Source organism: Arctopsyche grandis, chromosome 13, assembly GCF_051622035.1.
Source record: "Arctopsyche grandis isolate Sample6627 chromosome 13, ASM5162203v2, whole genome shotgun sequence".
NCBI lineage: Eukaryota > Metazoa > Arthropoda > Insecta > Trichoptera > Hydropsychidae > Arctopsyche > Arctopsyche grandis.
The window spans coordinates 19,841,305-19,859,397 of NC_135367.1; the positions used below are offsets into that span (position 1 = coordinate 19,841,305).

General features: G+C 36.1%; 1 protein-coding gene across 1 annotated transcript in view; it reads left to right on the forward strand.

Annotated features, from left to right (window-relative positions):
- The first annotated feature begins 190 nt into the window (after positions 1-190).
- Cog4 (conserved oligomeric Golgi complex subunit 4) overlaps positions 191-18,093 on the forward strand; it is a 50,149-nt gene continuing 32,246 nt past the window's right edge. The window contains exons 1-12 of the mRNA XM_077443853.1: positions 191-363; positions 472-669; positions 745-1,040; positions 1,107-1,227; positions 1,306-1,731; positions 1,802-1,935; positions 3,730-3,843; positions 3,918-4,140; positions 4,209-4,341; positions 4,410-4,543; positions 4,625-4,810; positions 4,892-5,100. Coding sequence (XP_077299979.1) covers positions 202-363; positions 472-669; positions 745-1,040; positions 1,107-1,227; positions 1,306-1,731; positions 1,802-1,935; positions 3,730-3,843; positions 3,918-4,140; positions 4,209-4,341; positions 4,410-4,543; positions 4,625-4,810; positions 4,892-5,100 — 2,336 coding nt within the window. The 5' untranslated portion in view covers positions 191-201. The remainder of the gene's footprint in view (positions 364-471; positions 670-744; positions 1,041-1,106; positions 1,228-1,305; positions 1,732-1,801; positions 1,936-3,729; positions 3,844-3,917; positions 4,141-4,208; positions 4,342-4,409; positions 4,544-4,624; positions 4,811-4,891; positions 5,101-18,093) is intronic.

Consider the following 18,093-nt stretch of genomic DNA (forward strand, 5'->3'; position numbering starts at 1 on the left):
CTTGTGTAATTATAAAGATTTGACAAAACTGCGATTGTACAATTTGATGTTAATTTCTTGCATGAATACAATTATAGTTTAAGATTTTGTACACTCAGTTTACATTACAATCTGGTGATGTAAATTTACATAAATTCGGGTACTTAAAATTTATTACGGTAATTGTATAAATGTGAAATAGGTTGCACAAAATACTCGCTTATGGCCAAAAGAAGCGGCTCGATTCGTTGGCCGTGTGACAGTGATGTGACGTTTGACGTTTTGTCGCCGGTGGAAATGTCAGATTTGATGTACGAGAGTCAAATAGATGTATCCAACGATGAGGGAATACGACAAGCTTGCGAAGAAATCGAAAAGGAAGAGGTAATTAATAATTGCACCGTCGTAGTTCATAATCGTACAATTTTATTCATAAATAGTTAGTTTGTGATTCCCATAGTGGTGACGTATTCATACTAATGTTTCTTTCAGGAGGAAGTGAATGCCGCGCTCGAGGCATTGCTATTGAGACAATGCCATTTAGGTGGGAAATTACGTTCCATCAGTCAGGCTTTACCAAACCTTCAAAATTTAAAGGGCGATGCTGTGCGCTTGGCTGATATGATTAAGTTCACTTCAGATCTTGCCGAAAACGTTAGTGCCAAAGTACGCCAATTGGATGAAGCTAGGGTATGTATATGTCTAAGATTACAACAATTCAACTTACGATGAAGCATTCTAAACTGATTTTCACAAAATCTTTAGAGTCGGGTGTCCGAGTGTCAGCAAAGGGTTCATGATCTCATTGATCTTCAACTGTGCAGTGAAGGAGTACAGACTGCATTAAAGAATGAAGATTATGAAAAAGGCGCAGCTCATGTTCATCGATTTCTTTCAATGGATCCTTCCATTCTGAGGCAGACCGCGGCTGATGTCTCCGATACGTCTGATAGTGAAGGAGGCAAAATTGAGAATAAAACAGTCAGTAGTAGTGCTGTGAATCAATCGTGTGTCACATTACACAATGCAGCAGATAAATTACGAACTGCTGTTACTAACAGGTATGTAATAAATGTTACGGGTATAAAATTGTTGCTAAGCAACATATTAATGAAAGTTCATTTTAGATTCAACGAAGCTGTAAAAAAAGAAGATTTGGCATCTGTTGAGAGATTTTTCAAAATATTTCCACTTTTAGGAATGCACGATGAAGGTTTACAAAAGTTTTCCGTTTATTTGTGCTCCAAGGTAAAGCATAATTTTATCATTAGTTACATTTCTCATTATTTTTTTAAAGCTTAATTATTTGTATTCATTCAATTCAAGATTCAAGAATCGTCTCACAAGATTATTCATACGGCGCTAGCAACTAGTTCCACTGATAAACGTGCGTCTATTATATTCGCCGACACATTCACACAATTGTTTGAAACAATCGCTCACACCATTGAAGTTCATCAACCTCTAATTGAGACGTATTACGGTCCTGGAAGGTTGCTTTCTGCCGTAGTTGTATTACAAAAGGAATGCGATCGGCAAGCAGCTAAAGTCATGACGGAATTCACGAAAGTCCGTCAATTCCACAAAATTTTATTCCAAATTAACGAGTACAACAAAAACGGAACTAGCAGTTCCGGATCATCATTGAAGGATAAACTAGACCCGAAAGCATTAGATGTTTTGATCGGTGAAATATCTGTTATGCATTCCAGAGTTGAATTGTTTTTTAAATTCATAAGACGGCGGATATTAGTGAGTAATCGTTAACATATATTTGGTATAGCTTATGAATTTATTAACTAATTTTTTAAATAATTTCTAGGGTGACATTGATGTTGGAGTAACCGATGCCGAGAAGAAGGCAGCTTTAAAAAATGAACTAGCTCTTTTTATTAGTAAATCCGATCTTAGTAGGACTGCCCAAAATTTATTAGGAGACTATTTACTATTGGAAAGGTATTTGCATTTAGATTTTTATTATAATTGTAACATATGGTACAAGGTGACCACAAGGAGCATTGTCATTTTTAAAAAAGCAAAACAACTGGGCAGAAGGAATGAAATGCACGTCGTTAAGAGGGCTGGACACCAGCGCCTTGTCCATACAAACGTATTAGACTTCTCCCTTCCTCAATTATGGATATCCACCATTGGGTTGCATCTATCGTTTTATTTTTTTGATTAGTTATTTTTTATAGGAGCTAGGAGCCGCCAAACATCAATAAAATCGCCTCTTTTTTACACCCACGAAAAGAGTCCAGCGTGCTTATTTAACGGTCGATTTAAAAAAAAATACCCACATAGTTGCACAGGAAATATCTTTCTCATACCGATGATGAAATTTTTTTAAAAATTGGTCCAGTTTCTGAGGAGAAAATAGGAGAATACGAAACCTCGATTTTATCAATTTAAAATACGTTTTATCTGGTCGAAGCGCAACTGTCGCATTCACTCAATATATATATATTGATATATATTGTCGCAATCACTCAATATATACATTCACTCAATATATATATCGAAGAAAGGAACGGCAACAAAATTAAGGTTTCGGGTGTACAGCCCTTTTAAATACGACGGCCGGGAGGCACAAACATGTTAGAATCGGTCTCAACTCGCAGGATGGTGAGCCAAACTCGACCATGTCGTAAAGCCCCTACAGTACTCACCCCCAAGTGATAACGATGCAAAAAATGTTACAATTTATAAATAAGAAGAAACAAAATGATATTATGTGGTTGTGGGCCATCCGCTGTGTGACGCTGCCCCAAATCTGGTGCCAAGTTCTGCTCGAGGTGGCCAGCAGTTTTGAAGGCGATGATGTTGCGCAACTCATGGACGTATGTTGCGGCCTGTGTAGCCTGTCCCAGTGAGACTAGGCTTGTGGGCGCGGGCTTTGGCATGAGTTGATGGTTGATGAGGGTGGTTCGTGATATGTAGCTGAATGGCCGTTCGGTATGTGGTGATGTCATGCATAACTTTGGTATGTGGTGATGTCATGCACTCGCGCCCCTACATTTTTTTCCTTTTTACAATGGTACTAGTTGTGATTGGCATCAGCATAGGTATAGGCAGATCGGTAGGTCTGTAGGTTGCTCGTTTTGTTATTGTAGCCCCTCGCGTCACGGGTCGGAAGTATGCCGCTTGATTGCTTGATCCCTCGATAAGGGCTATGACGTGGTGTATGCCGGAAAATTTTGTAGGCTATATACCTCAATTATCGTAGTCACCAGGTATGGGAGCGAAAGGAATGAATTGACAGTGTGGTTTAATGCACGCTGTTTGATACGACGGATAGGAAGGAAGTAAAGTGGATCCACCAACATGGTAGAATCGGTCTCAACGTTGAAGACCCAAACTCAAGCATGTTGTAGATTAATTTCTTAAATAATTTATTTAACTAATGTAACACATTTGAGGGGATATGCCATTTACGTCTGAAAAGTGACGCCCATCTTCCCCGATGCAGTTTTCAATCCTGGCCATCTATTCGCACCGTTTGTCGAGTGGCTGGTGATTTTTTCTTCATTATGTTACCCGTGGTTCGCAATTTTTCAACCCATTTTATAATGAACCACTGTTCCATTGCTACTGAATACAAAATGGCGATTCATTAGTGATTAGAAGGTCAATGGCTACACCCTCACCACTCCATGACTCTCCCTTCCAGAAGTAGCAACTCATCAAACATGACAATGTTCTTTGTGGTCACTCTGTATATGCAATTATTACGGTTCGATTTTTTTACAGGTATTTCATGGAAGAAAGTGCACAGAAGGCCATCTCAATTGATTCTTTGGAAGAAGGACAACTGACGACAAGTTTAATTGATGATGTATTTTTCATCATACGTAAATGTATTAGGTATTCAATTTTTTATTGCAATGACTATTATGTTATTGAATTCGAAATTTTTTAATGAAATTTCATAATTGTAGGAGAGCTTCTTCTACTGGTAGTATCGACGGAGTGTGCGCTGTTGTAAATATGTCAAGTGGCGTTTTAGAAGGAGCTGTGTGCGGAGCTTTGAAGAAGGCTCTGCGTCAGGGTTATCCTTGCGGCTATTTGGATTTAGCTCAAGCATATTCTGCAATTCATACAACAATACAACAGGGTCGGCTGCAACCTGGCGATACTGAAACACAAAAAGCAATGTTTTTGGTAGGTATTCAACATGTAACATTGAATATGTATAGGATTTTGAATTATATTTGTAAATATACTTTCAGGCTCATTTGAACAATAGTGATGTAAGTGTGGAATATGTGGAAACGTTATGTCAATCGATGATGGCGGAAATTGTTCAGCAGCATTCTTCAATGAGTGAAACGGAAAGAGCGAAAGTTGAAAGTTGTTTATCAGGTATGTATATTTTTTAAATAAAGAAATGTTTTTGAAACTCATTGTTTATTTGATTCATTGATTTTTAGGATTATCTGGTGTTACGGTAAATCTTAAAAGCGTCACTGAGTACGGTCTACGGTTATTACTTTCGAGTGCTGTAAAACCGAGATTGAATCCTTGGATTGATGCATTCAATCAATACAATCACCATCCTAATGAGGTTTTGATTTTAAAATTAGCATGAAGATAGTTTCAATATTTTAAAAATGCATTCATACAAGCATATTTTCTATTATTTTAGGACGATTTTGCAGCATATGAATCTGATGAAAATTTTGCACAAACTTTGGTAATGAACTTAGATAGTTTGCTAAGTTCGTTCAAAGATTCTTTGACACCGGCCAATTTCGACGCTCTATTGACTTCCATAACTGTTGATTGCAACCAGAGATGGGAGAAGTTGATATTGAAATCTACTTTCAATAGGGTAATGATTGATTGCATTTAATTGTAATATTATACATATATTTATGCAAATTCAAATCTTGTGAAAATATTTTTTATTTAGCTTGGTGGGTTGATCGTCGAACGAGAAGTGAGAACGCTTTGTTCGTATTTGGGTAACCTGTCTTCGTTTTCGGCTCGAGACCGCTTCGGACGATTGACACAAGCGGCAGCTCTTTTAGCCGTAGAAAGGCCAGCTGAGGCTGCCGAGTGGGCTGCTGGAGCTGCTTGGAGATTATCACCTCAAGAAGTTCGGCAAATACTTGCTTTACGGTATGTGAAATTTTAATCATTTGGTCACCACTGTGAGAAATCACTTGAATTTACAGATTTTATCCACTTAAAAGAAAAAAACATTAGTGAGAAAATTTGTGAGCTGATTTTGAAACACTCCGCTCTTTCGATTCCTTTGATATTTTACCGGCATACGGAAATTAGCTTTCGTTTAAGTAAGCAAATGTCTCCGACATAACCCTAGACGAATTTAATCATCAGAATCGTCTGTCAGATCAACGTGATGACAATCAGATATGCCTTCTCGCCTCCTCTATTTAATTTCACAGGTTATGTACGTACATAGTTGAACAGTTATAACTGCTACTTTTTATTAAATTCACACGGTTAGTTACATGAAATTCCTGCCCATCAGAAATTTGTGATCTGATTTGAAACCACTTCCACTCTTCAGATCGCTTCGGGGTAATTTACCGACATACGGCGGCTAGCTAACATTGAAGTAAGCTAATGTCTCCGATATGAAGCTAGAGGAGCTTAATCATTAAAAATTACATCGGAATCTTGTATCAGATCAAAATGATGACAGCTAACTATCCAAACGTGGCTTTTTACCGCTCCTTCGTAACTCACAGATCAAAAACAGTGGTAACAGCTACTTTTTTCACTTTCATCTCATAAATTTATTTTACACTATCCCATTAAAATATAACATAATGTATGTACGTATGCTGCGGCTTTTAACATTTTCCCCTATTTCATTCAGTATGAAAATAATATCTAACCACTGATTTTGAATGTGATTGTAACATGGCCCACGTACCTCTTGCTTATATATATGTGGGATTTAGTTTTATAACCTAAAATAATGCATGTATGAATGATTAAGTTGGCATGCCTGATTAATGATGAGTTTGGTAACGTGTAATGTGACAGACATTTCGTTGTGGCTCTCCCAGTTATAAACAATGTTTTAAACCGCCCAACGAGTCTCATGTCGTCTGACAATCAGATACTACATATATATTTTATATATCAGTATTGATATAGTATTTTTAAATATAGTAACACAATGTACATATTATATTGTATGTTCCCACTTTTATAATATGAAATAAATTGACCTTAGCACCGTTCTGGTCGGCTACATTTTTAATTGGGTCAGCCAATTGACTCAATAGTGTCTTTAGTCGCTTTCGTATGTTTTCATTGCGGTTAACTGGATCGCTTTTACTGCGCCCGAGAGCTTTTCGAATTGCGGTTGCGATATTACTTTAGTTTAGTGCTCGGTCAAGTGTCATTTTCCTCCCTTTTATAGTGTCGTTAATGACGCCAATAATGTCGACGACGTGAAACGTCTATGGAAATGGTCTTCGCTTCGATTTCCTTTCATTTCTTTTTTTTCCACCACCACCGCCGCCCCCACTTCCACCACCCTTATCTCATTTTCCAACTTCCACTTGCGATCCGTCCAACGGGAAAATCGCCGTATAAATTTAACTCACACACACACACATTATATTTAACTTATTCAAACACGGGACACTTTTATGGTTAATTAAATCGACACGTTTGTGATGAAGTGTCGATAAATTATCGTAATTGCTCACCCCTTTCCCAACCGGAAGCTGTATTTCAGCCTGTGTAGTTGGAAAATTCGCCACGGCCGACTTTGTACTAGGATGTATGTATGTGTTCACATTAGCGAATATACATATAGCGATCATTTTTGACCCGTCGCTCGTTAAATGCGTGATCGGAGCCTCTTAATGAGTAAACCGATTAGCGACAGAACTCCGTTATGAGTCGCCGATACCGTTCTAAACTGTCAATAATAAATTTATCGCGCGGAAGACGTGCACGTCGAAGAGTTTCTCTCGTGTAATTAATGCCGGTGAATTTCCCCTTCGCCTCCTTTTCGGATTTTATCTCACGGTGTGGCTTAGGTAGGTGTAAAGTTTCGTACGTATAATAAAGTTTTAATAAAACCGAATGGTGGACTTCTTTTAAAGAGACCGTGGAAATATCTTCGCATATTATGCATGTAAATCCGAGTCTGCATACATTTGCATGATGTTGTGCAGCGCGCCGGTCGAGTTCGTGCATAATATAGTGCCTCTCCTACTGCAATTTCATACGTTGGGAAAATGCCCGCTAAAATGTTTGTCGTTCGAAATCAGCTATCCACTGCTCGATAATTACTATACGTTTGCTTGGCGTAGTACTTATCGAAACTGCTTGTTTCGTTCAGTTCTGACTTTCAACTTTTAATTGAATTGATATCGGGGCATATGTTTGACTGCTTCTATCATTTATTTATTTATTTAACGTTTTTGACCATTGTGGCATTACAGGAAGAACCTAATGCGCCACAATGGCCTACATAATAAAATAAAATTAGAGAGGGAGAAAACAAAAAATAAAATAAAAAAATAATATGTAGATACAACAAAAAAAAGCAAAAAATTATAAAAAAAGAAAAGTAAAAAATAATACAGCATTTAACACAATCATAAAAAACTTTATAGTAATTAAAATTTAAAATAAGAAAAAATACAAACAAGGGAATGTCTTGCACCTGCAGCCTGTTCCGATAAATAAGAACAAGCTACAAATACAAAACATCCATGCGAGGCCCAAATGGAAGAGAGTAGATTAAGATTCCACACATACATCACATTAAAATTAAGAGAATAATGATGAGCGTAGGTTACCAGATAAATATGTTAAAATAATATCCGATAATGTACGCTCACTTAGGTGGAAAATATCGCATTCAGGCATGGTAGCAACGATTTAATTGAGAAGTCGAATAGTTCTTGGAATAGGAGCCATTCGAAAAAGAACTGTGCGAGCAGGCGGTACAACCATAAAATACGTTCTTTTTTTTCATATTAAACAATTAAATATAAATATATTTATATAGCCAGCAGTTTGGCTTAGTGATAGCGTATACATATATTTAGCATCACTGAGGTCATAGGTTCGTGTCCTCGCCACTGCTGGTTAGATTTGGGGGTTTTGTGACTCCAAATCGATCGTTTCTCTATCAGAGTTTGCCAATTTTATCTGATCATTGCTGAAACGGTTCCTGAAAATTGGTATTAAATCTAATTCTGTTGTCACAAAAATCTGCCTGTGTATAATTTGTATTAATTATACACAGTAATCTGAAATCCATAGATGTCACTATGATTATTATTTCTGATTAATTGTTATATTCTATATATTCTGATTGTATATGTATGTATTACTGTATTTCTGATTGTTTATGTATTTCATTAACGTACACCCGTCGCATTGGAGCAAATCTGTAATGGCGAGTGTGTATTGATTTGTGACAATAAAATAAAATAAAATATTTAAAAGGTGTTTGAAGAAAATTCGACCGCGTGTGGATCGAACCGACACATTTATTTTATTTATTTTTTATTTAATAACTTAATATACCAACACCCATGCGATGATATGTTATCAGGTACAATACTAGTTACATATATTTGGAGTGAGAGAAGCAACTTGGAGCTGAAGAGTGTCGTGGACACTAGACCAGACATTTGTGCGTTCAACTTGGGTAAATCGTTTCAAATCAGGAGACTGACTTTACGGAGACAACTCACTGAAAATTTTCACTGCATTTTTTCAATTTCTCACTGCAATTTATCGGGTGAAAAATTGCTTGCTCAATTTCGACTGATTTTTCGTCAAATGCAGTTTTGGAATCGTAAAAAACTATCCTTCGTCGTTTCAAATTACATATATGTATCTTCTTCTTCTTGTTGTGCCGTATCCGTGTTTGGAAGTAGGCGACTACCACGGGCAGACACTATAACAGCAACTCTTCCCTATCTTGGGTAATTTTCTTAAAGTCTGCCATTTTGAGCTGGGAAATTCTTCGCATCATTGCTACATTTAAGAAACGTCTAGGACACGGGGTCGTTTATAATTTTCTCTCCGTGGTAGATTTACTATGGAAAATTTACCGCAGTGGTTTTCCCCCTTGTCTTTTGCTCCGCAGTAATTCTCACGAATTTCTTTAATTGTCAATGTTAATGCCCATTGACAGGGATTCGAATTTGAAGCTGCCTTCTGACGATTATGTGGAGTTATATATAATACAAGCTCGAGCTGTGCTTTTGTTTCACTATTTTTATTCACTAAATAACATATATCTACGTTTTCACATTCCGGGGGTTGTTTGTGTTTATAAAAACGTTTGCGTGGACGTGAAAAGTGGTTTCCAGGATCGGAGAAAAAAACGCAGTGTTTTAAAAGTTTCCTTATTGGTATGCACCCGTCGGCCCGCCATCATCGAATGACCCACGGTACAAAAGCGCCCAATATTTATACTCGTTGAGTACTCAGATGATTGGTCGATGGCTCGCGAGACCCTATTGGTCGTTGTACTCGCCTCCTCTACACACTGAGGCCCTTTTGGCGCGAACACGAGATAAGGTAATCAGCGCTAGTAAACAAACCATTGGTCCACGAGCGCTACTCACCTAATAGATTACATTATAATATTATTAAATTATTTAAAATTGAAAATGTTTCAAATAGTTAAGTCAGGTGAATCTAGGTACTATATAGAATCTAGGTGAATATAGGTACATACATAGGTACATACTATCATTTATGTGAAAATTTTCCTGGATTGATTTAATAAAATATGAGACGTCTTACTCAACGAAACTATAACAACAATAAACTTTGGCAGTTACAAAGGTTGACGGAGTAGTTTTGAAACTTAATAGAAATAAATTTTGGCTTGTATTATAATAGTGTGCGTACTCACAACAAAATATAAATGCTTAATTTAATCGCGTTGTTAGTTTAGACTCGAAACTAACATTAAACTATGACAGTTATAATAGTTGAAGGAAGGGATATTAAGCTGTACTACAATTGTCAATTATATTTTAGAATCCTATTTTATTAATAATTTTGGGGGTTAAATTAAAATATTTATTTTTAATCTATACCAAGAAAGCCTAACAGGTAACCCCAATACGCCTTCCTGGCCAGAAACATTGTACATTTGATACAAGTATGTATTATACAAAGTAAATACATATCAATTAACACCCACAGAGACATCTATAGTCAAATTTGTAAATTTTCAGCATTTTTATACAGTTCAGCGAAATTCAGTTAACATTCACAGATATATTAATGGTCAGATTTGTAAATTTGCAGCATTTTATACAATTCGGTGAAATTCGAGATTGCTGAAAACACGAGATTTGCGAGAAAATGGGCAAGGTTGCCGATTTGTTGGAACTGTTTGAATGAAAATCTCGACCTGGAGTCACAAATCCAAGGTCTGGCCAGCAGAAGCCAGTGGGATTTCAATTCGTGACCGCTGTTTTCAAAGCATTATATGCTAACCACTATTATATTCTGCTGGTTATGAATAAATGATTTTTTAATTGGAAAGTGTGTTTTGATTCGGAACGTTTGAATTTTTCGTACTATTTAGTGCAATGTTCCCGAATCGTAATCGGCCTGATAATGTACGGGGATTGTTCGCGTTAGAAATAGCATTGGGACCGATTTTACAACAGCTACAATTTGATTGTCCGGCAATATTAACTTTTCGGTTTATTTCGCATTCGCGAAATCTTTTGAGCGGTCCACGGTCGTTCGGCCGTTTTTTTTCTCACTCTCTTTCGCGTAATTCGGATTTAATTAAATATTTAAAGAGGGTGGGAAGAGGTGGTGCGGAATCAGTGGGAGGGTCGGGAGGTGCTTTTGTCGGCAAATTAAATTCTAATATACTTTTATCGCGGCCGGTGTTGGGTTTCAGGAATAAAACGAGGAAACGAGGCGTTTTTCAGGAGGACAACATCTACCCACGATTACATACACTCGCGCGTTTCTCTTCCAACAAAGGCCGAATGACTGAATTTCACAATCGCCGTTAACACTGAAATTAATTTCGCCGTAGTTAGAGGACGAAAGGAACCTCTTTTTTATTTTTCAGCCCCCTCCCCTTGTGATTTCTCCCTCTGTCTCGGTGTGGGTCCCCGCGTTTCCCTTAATTACTTTTTTCTCGGGGCGCCTTTTTGTCTGCGCTGAAGTGCGCGCGTTTCGCTTTGAATTTTCGCAAATAAACCCTTAACTGGCGCCACGCCCGCGTAATTTATCGGCAAAAACGATTCCTTTCCTTATACGGTGTGGGGTATACTTCCGCCTCCTCCCCTCCCACTTCTGTGCGACTTTTCGTATTCGTCTCTAAGCGAACGTTACCGCAAGTTAGTAAGTCTATCGGTTCTTTTGTACTGTGTTTGTAATGATAGAAGGAAAATACCAGGACCTATAATGGTAGGTACATACATATATGGGCTGAATTTTCATTACTACGTAGAGGGTTGTTTTGAATAATAGTAGGCTGTTAGTGATTTGACTAAGTACCAAATGGTTGGTGGAATTTGTACGTATACACTTAACATTATAATAATAATGTTAAGTGCATACGTACAAATTTGTGGTGACACCTTGGGGCAAGACCCGTAATGGCAGCATATTAAATAAAGTCGATTCAGCTCGTTATATTATATATGAGGGTTAGTTGTATATAGTGAGGTTTTAAAATCAAGATTATGAAAAAATAATTAATTATAATTACATACAACATTTCGAATTATTGTTGATATTGTATGTTCGTATTTCTTTAAAAATAATTCAATTCAAATCGTTAATGAATCCTATTTCTGTATAATATACAAATATAACAATTAATAATATTTTATTTAGCACGAAATAGTAACATATTGTTGATTTATGTAAATCTTAGTACATTGTCTTTTGTTGATAAGTTAGATCATAAGTTATTATTTAAGGATTATACAATAAGAAATAGAGATATACATAGTTATTATACTGGAAATAAGAACAATTTAGTTGTAGGTAGAGTAAGAAAAAAAAAGAAGACAATTGGTGGTGTTTTTCACAGGGGTGTGCTCATGTACAATGCCCTCCCTGAGTGCGTCAGGTCTTCTAAGACCGTGGATGAATTCTTGCGAGGTGCGAGGAGATACCTCTGTGAAGGACAGTGCATATAAATTTATACATACAATTTTAGAGTTAAGTAATTAAGAATGAATTTTTTTAATTAGCTAGATAGCTTAAATTATATAAATCTATGTAGTTTTAAATTATATAAATCTATCTATGTAGTTTTCCCTTCTGTTTTTTTAAGTGTATGAATGCGTGTAACAGGCCACTACACCTGTACATATATAGAAAAAAAATGGAAAAATCCTACGTCGTGTCGATAAGAATTTCAGTAACCGATACTAAGTTTTGGTTCGATGGACTAACGGTGTTCAAAAAATCCCCAAAATACACAGACACACACACACATTTTTTCTAGATCATGAAAACGTGATCAGTAATTGATTCTGAGTTCGAATCGGTCAAAATCTCGAGTTAGAATTTTCGCATGATTACAAAACTTCATCTATTGTTACTACGTACATAGATAAAGTAAAAATCCAGAGACGGTATGGGCAGAATATAATATTATTTTTGCGAGTTTGATATCTTTCGTATAACAGATGTACTTATACATTTGGTTACGGCAGATCTTTCTAAACCTTTTATGTCAGATTTAAAATCTAACATAATATTGCTTCGGTCAAAAATTGTATTGTGATAATTGTCCTTTATAATTTTATATGTTGGTTCAAACGAACCAAAGGTAAATCGTCGAACACTGCCGTATAAAGTTCCTCGATTCGACGCAGAGTCACCTAGACAGAACTTTACTTACATGCGTCACATCTCGTCCTTCTTAACGCATTTAACTCGAAAATTTCAGCGACATCGAGTCAAAGTATGATTAATTAAACGCCGAGTTTCGGCGTTTGTGTGCTTTTGACGAGCGTTTTTCGCAATTAGCGCCACCGCACTCGTCGTCTTATTAATTACCGAGTGGCTGTGTAGCACTGAAGCCAGATTCGGTTTTAATTATGTTTCTCTGTTTCGTTGGCTCACTCGCGTCGTTAGTTCGTCGCAATTATTTGTCGTAGACGTCGTCGCACTTAAACGTTTTCGTCTCAACCGCACGGCATGGTCTCGAATGCGAGATGGTTCGGGGGAGGATACTGCTCCGTTTACATCAGGAGGGGTGGGTGGTGCACCGCAGGATTGCTGGGTAATGGATGCGGCAAGACAACGCCACTGACTCAAAGAACAACTTGGTCCTTGTAGCACCTCTATGCTCCTTCAGCCGAGACTAATACGTCTTAACACACACTAACTGCATCGTATGGACGTGATTCTGTATTTATGCACTCGATGTTTAGTTGTCGGATTCTAATTATGAAAACTTTCCCCTTAGTTGGATGAGGTGGTTTTGTGCTTTTGATGTCTGCGCTGTCGTATGCACTTATTATTAAAGCCCGGACCCAGAAGGTGCCGCGTATTGTTCAAATGTTGTAAATGCATTGTTAAAGGTTTGCTGAACCTTTTTTACAAAGGATTTACAACAATGGAACAATGAGCGGCCCCTTGGCTATCCTACCTCTACTTATTATATTATATACATATATCCAGTGGTGTAGTGCTAAATTAAAAATAACCAGGTCGGTGTTTAATTTTTATGACCCCCCGTCCCCCGCTTTTTTCTTTTCTAAAAAAAAAGGTTGTATCCTAATATTGGTAGTTGAAATATTTATAAAAAAAATCAAATAATAATTAACAAATATTCTTACTTGTTGAAATTATGATGTATTTTTTTTATATTTTATAAAAACTTCCACAATGCACCGCACCTTCTTCAACATCTTTGATTTTGCAAAACCTGTGTTTGTGTGTCAACAGCAACGTTTGCTTTTAGCAATGTTAAAACCATGTACATATGTACATACATAATCACATTCGAACATGTGAATTAAGAGATGACTATTCATTTAAGCTGAGTTCCCTCATTTTATCTATCCTCAAGTGCGTATGGTCAATAGTTCAAATAATGTTTTTTTTTTCGAAGTTTTAGGTGGTTTTAGATAAAAAATCCAATAAAGTTCATTACACATCTTTTAAGTTTTTAATGTGCTCAGATTGCTATTCGATTCTGGTCATCGAGTGTTAGAACGAGAGTCTGCTCACAATATTTGGAATAAAAAATTTTATATGAAATTTTAGTCATAATATGTTTTAATTGTACTCACAAAACAATGTTTATATCAATCAAAGTGCCAGGGCGGTGACCTGGTCCGACTACACCACTGCATATATCCATATTTGTTACATATATCCCAGGAAGGCTTTACAGGTAAACCCGAATGCGCCTTCCTGGCCAATTAATCGCAGCATTTTTATTATAAATACAAGTCGCTGTATTGCGAGACACTAAAACTCGCAAATTAACGAGACATTTATGAATTGTACATACATTTTATTGTACATTAATCATACTCAAATAATGGTGACATAGTAGGTAGGAAAGATTTTAGCCAATTTTAATCGGGAACCGTTTCAACAATGAAATCAGAAAAATTTGCAAACTCCGATAGGAAACGATCAACCTGGAGTCATAAATCCAGGTCTGACCAACAGCATACTCTGAAAAATACATTTTCATTCGAGGCCCGGGCCAGGTATCGAACCCCGGCGCCTCTCGACGCTAAACAGAAGCTTAACGATCGAGCTATGCTGCTGGCTAATATGTTTGATTGAAATAAAATAAAAGAAATATAGTACTTAACAATTAATATAGATGTATTTATGTTGATGACATATGGATGTGAAACTTGGACATTGAACGTCAAGATGCTACACAAAGTCCAATGCACTTAATGAAGTATGGAACGTTATATGCTTGGCATAACGAGGAAAGACAAGAACTGGAATACGTGGGTGAGAAATATGACAAGGGTAGTGGATATAGAGGATAGCGTGAAGATATTGAATTGGAAATGGTTGGGCCACGTGGCTAGAAGAATGGAAGAAAGTTGGACGAAAGGTAGACAAAAGAAGTGTAAGAATGATACCCGAGAGAATGCTAAAGGGCAAAAGGAAGACCGCAGGGAAGATGAGATGGATGAGAGTTGCGCAAAACAGAAACGAGTGAAAGCGTGCGAGAGAGGCCTTCATCCAGCGGTTAATGTACATATGTTGAATGGCAGTAGATGATGATGATGTACATATGTATGTATATAAGTTTTGGCGTATGTACAGAATTAATATGTGTAGAAGGTTTTTATAATATTTCACAAGCTTTTTATTAGTTTCACTTGGTTAGTTGGGTAAAAGCAATCAGCAACATAGCTCAATGGTCAGCTTATAATGTTAACAACTGATGGGTCACGTGTTCGAGCCTTGACCCAGTGCTGCTGGCCAGACTTTGGATCAGAGTTGGCCAATTTATCTGATTTCATTGTTGAAACCGTTCCTACCGAATTGGCTACCTATCCTTATTTGTCACCATTATTTAAATTTAATTTCATATTTGTAATATTATAAATTTATATTTACATACGTATCGCTTTGGGGCAATTCCTTTATGACGAGTCTTAACCATTTTTACTAACCTCTTATTATTTATTACATTTTTGTATTAGCATACATATATTTTTCCTCACCCTAGTTCACGTTAGTGTCTATTGACCATGGGTAAAGAACCTTTGGCCTAAATAAAAAATAGGCACATTAGTTATACACATGCAGGTATCTATACGATCGCAGATGTCAGTAATCATCGTTTTTCCCTCTTCTTTTTCCGTATTCTTTTCCCCACCTTTTGGGAGTAATTGTGAGGTTCTCATACTTTATTTAAGTCATATCTATTTCATATATGATAATCCTTGATTGATATATTTTATTAATTACCTAAAAATATTTTTTTAACTATCAGAGATCTTAATATAAAATACGAATTTGGAAAAGTTTCGTTATATGTATATATGCATTAAGCTATGAATAATAATGTATATTCTTGTCATAAATACGACGAGAATGTGTTTCGTACTACATACATTAATTGCATATCAATTCTATACGTCGTCGTTTGTTGCGATTGTAATGCTTTTGGTATTAAGCCAGTATTGACGATGGTCTTTTGGCTTTATTGCATCCATAAACCTACTCTTTCGCAATTCGATTCATATGTTTATGTAGAATTGATTTAATACCCATCGACTAAATTGCATACTTTGGCCGTATCTAAAAATAAAGGAAAAAGATAAACATTTGCACACGACGCAAACTCGATTTTTTTCCGTTCGTTTAAATGCAACAGCTTTTAGGATTCGGTCGAGCTTGCAATTCCCAAATCGAAGAATATATTATTTTGCCGATAAGTTGGGTTTTATTCGGGGTTTCGTGACTGTGCTTTCGTATCCCGTACAAATCCTTTTCATCTCGCAAACGCACAGATGTACATATGTACACATTGTATGTGGTATACGAAAATTGATTCATATTCAAACGCATTTTTTGTGGATTTTTTACTTTCTTGTACATATGTACTTACATAGATACGTACAATGTGGATGTTGTATGATGCGGTAAAAGTTCAATGTTGAGTCTTAGACTCGTTTGTATAACTGTGAGTTTATATGTAGCTAAGATTTGTATGGTTATATTGAATTGCTTCCTTTTTTTCGATTTTTCTTTCACTTTTTTTTTTGACTCTTTAAATGTGTTTTCTTCACCAAAAAATTCAAGAATAATTCTCGTATTAATTGTGATGATTTTTTTCCTCTTAGAAAAGTAAAAAAAATGTGACCACACGATTTTTTCCACACCACTGAACCTATCAAGCTGAAAATTTATATTTATATTTTTTATGTACTAACTTAGAGTTGATAAGGTTTTGGCTCGAATTCGTAAACCGGAAGTAGTAATTGTTTTTAAATCATTATTTCATTATTTTATTTTGACCTTTTAAATTGTTTCTACCTTCTTGATATTTTATGTTTATAATATTTATTGTGATATTAAGTAATAAAAATAAATTAAATAAAATCCGACATTCGGAAGTAGAACTTGGGTCTTGTGTAAGTTTCCCTACATTTGCGCTCAATTTGTATTGAAAATGCTCTCATGGCCGGTATGTATGCACATATATATGTTTGTTCCATTATCGAATTTTGTTTTGTATACTTCTTATATTCCTCAAATACATAGATAAAGTCACATCCGATTTTTTTATATACATACATTTATTATCCTTTTCGTATTTTTTTCAAAGTGTCGGAAGTGTCGAAGTTTTACCACTTTTTTCTTGTTTTTATATTTATTTATTTATTAATTTATGCAATCAATCATGTACACTCGTTTAACAGATTGCTACAACGCAACGAGTGTGCTATACAGATTAAGAATTATTTATGAGTTACTTAAACAGGCATGAATTCATTTATTAACCACGACATCTATTGGTCAAACGATAAACAGCCACAAATATGTACATCTTTGAATACATTTTTGCAGCATTTTATAATCAGTGAAAATCGAGATGCTGAATAGCTTGAGTTTTCGCAAAAGGGATGGGACAGGGTTTGCCAATTTGTTTAAACTGTTTCAGTAAAATTCTCAAATGTTGTTGCACAAAATAAAGATTTTTTAAATTTATTATAATATATACATATGTACATATTTTAAATTTGCTACAATTCTATGCATCCCCAGTTAAGAAACACTCATCTGAAATATAAGTTCGTTGAACTTATGAAAAATTCACAACTCATACTAGTAGGTACTTGTACAACATCTGCCGTTGCACCTTGAATATTTCAGTTCTTCCTTAGGTTGCTCGCAGTAGTCTCATGCACCGAATCTTTTCCATTTATTATTACAGCTCCCAAATGAAGGGAGACCTTCGTACAATTTTCCTTTGTTGTTCGCAGAGCTCGCAGCGTGGAAAACCCTTTTTTCCCTTTTCGCTTTGCCGCCTCTTGCCCATCAGTGTCTCGGACGGACCGCCGCCCGTTTATTTACAAGTCATATCTTATACCTTATTTTTCTTCGGAAAAGTGTGGATTTGTTTTATTTATTTACGCTTACACACGTACGCTTGCATGTATA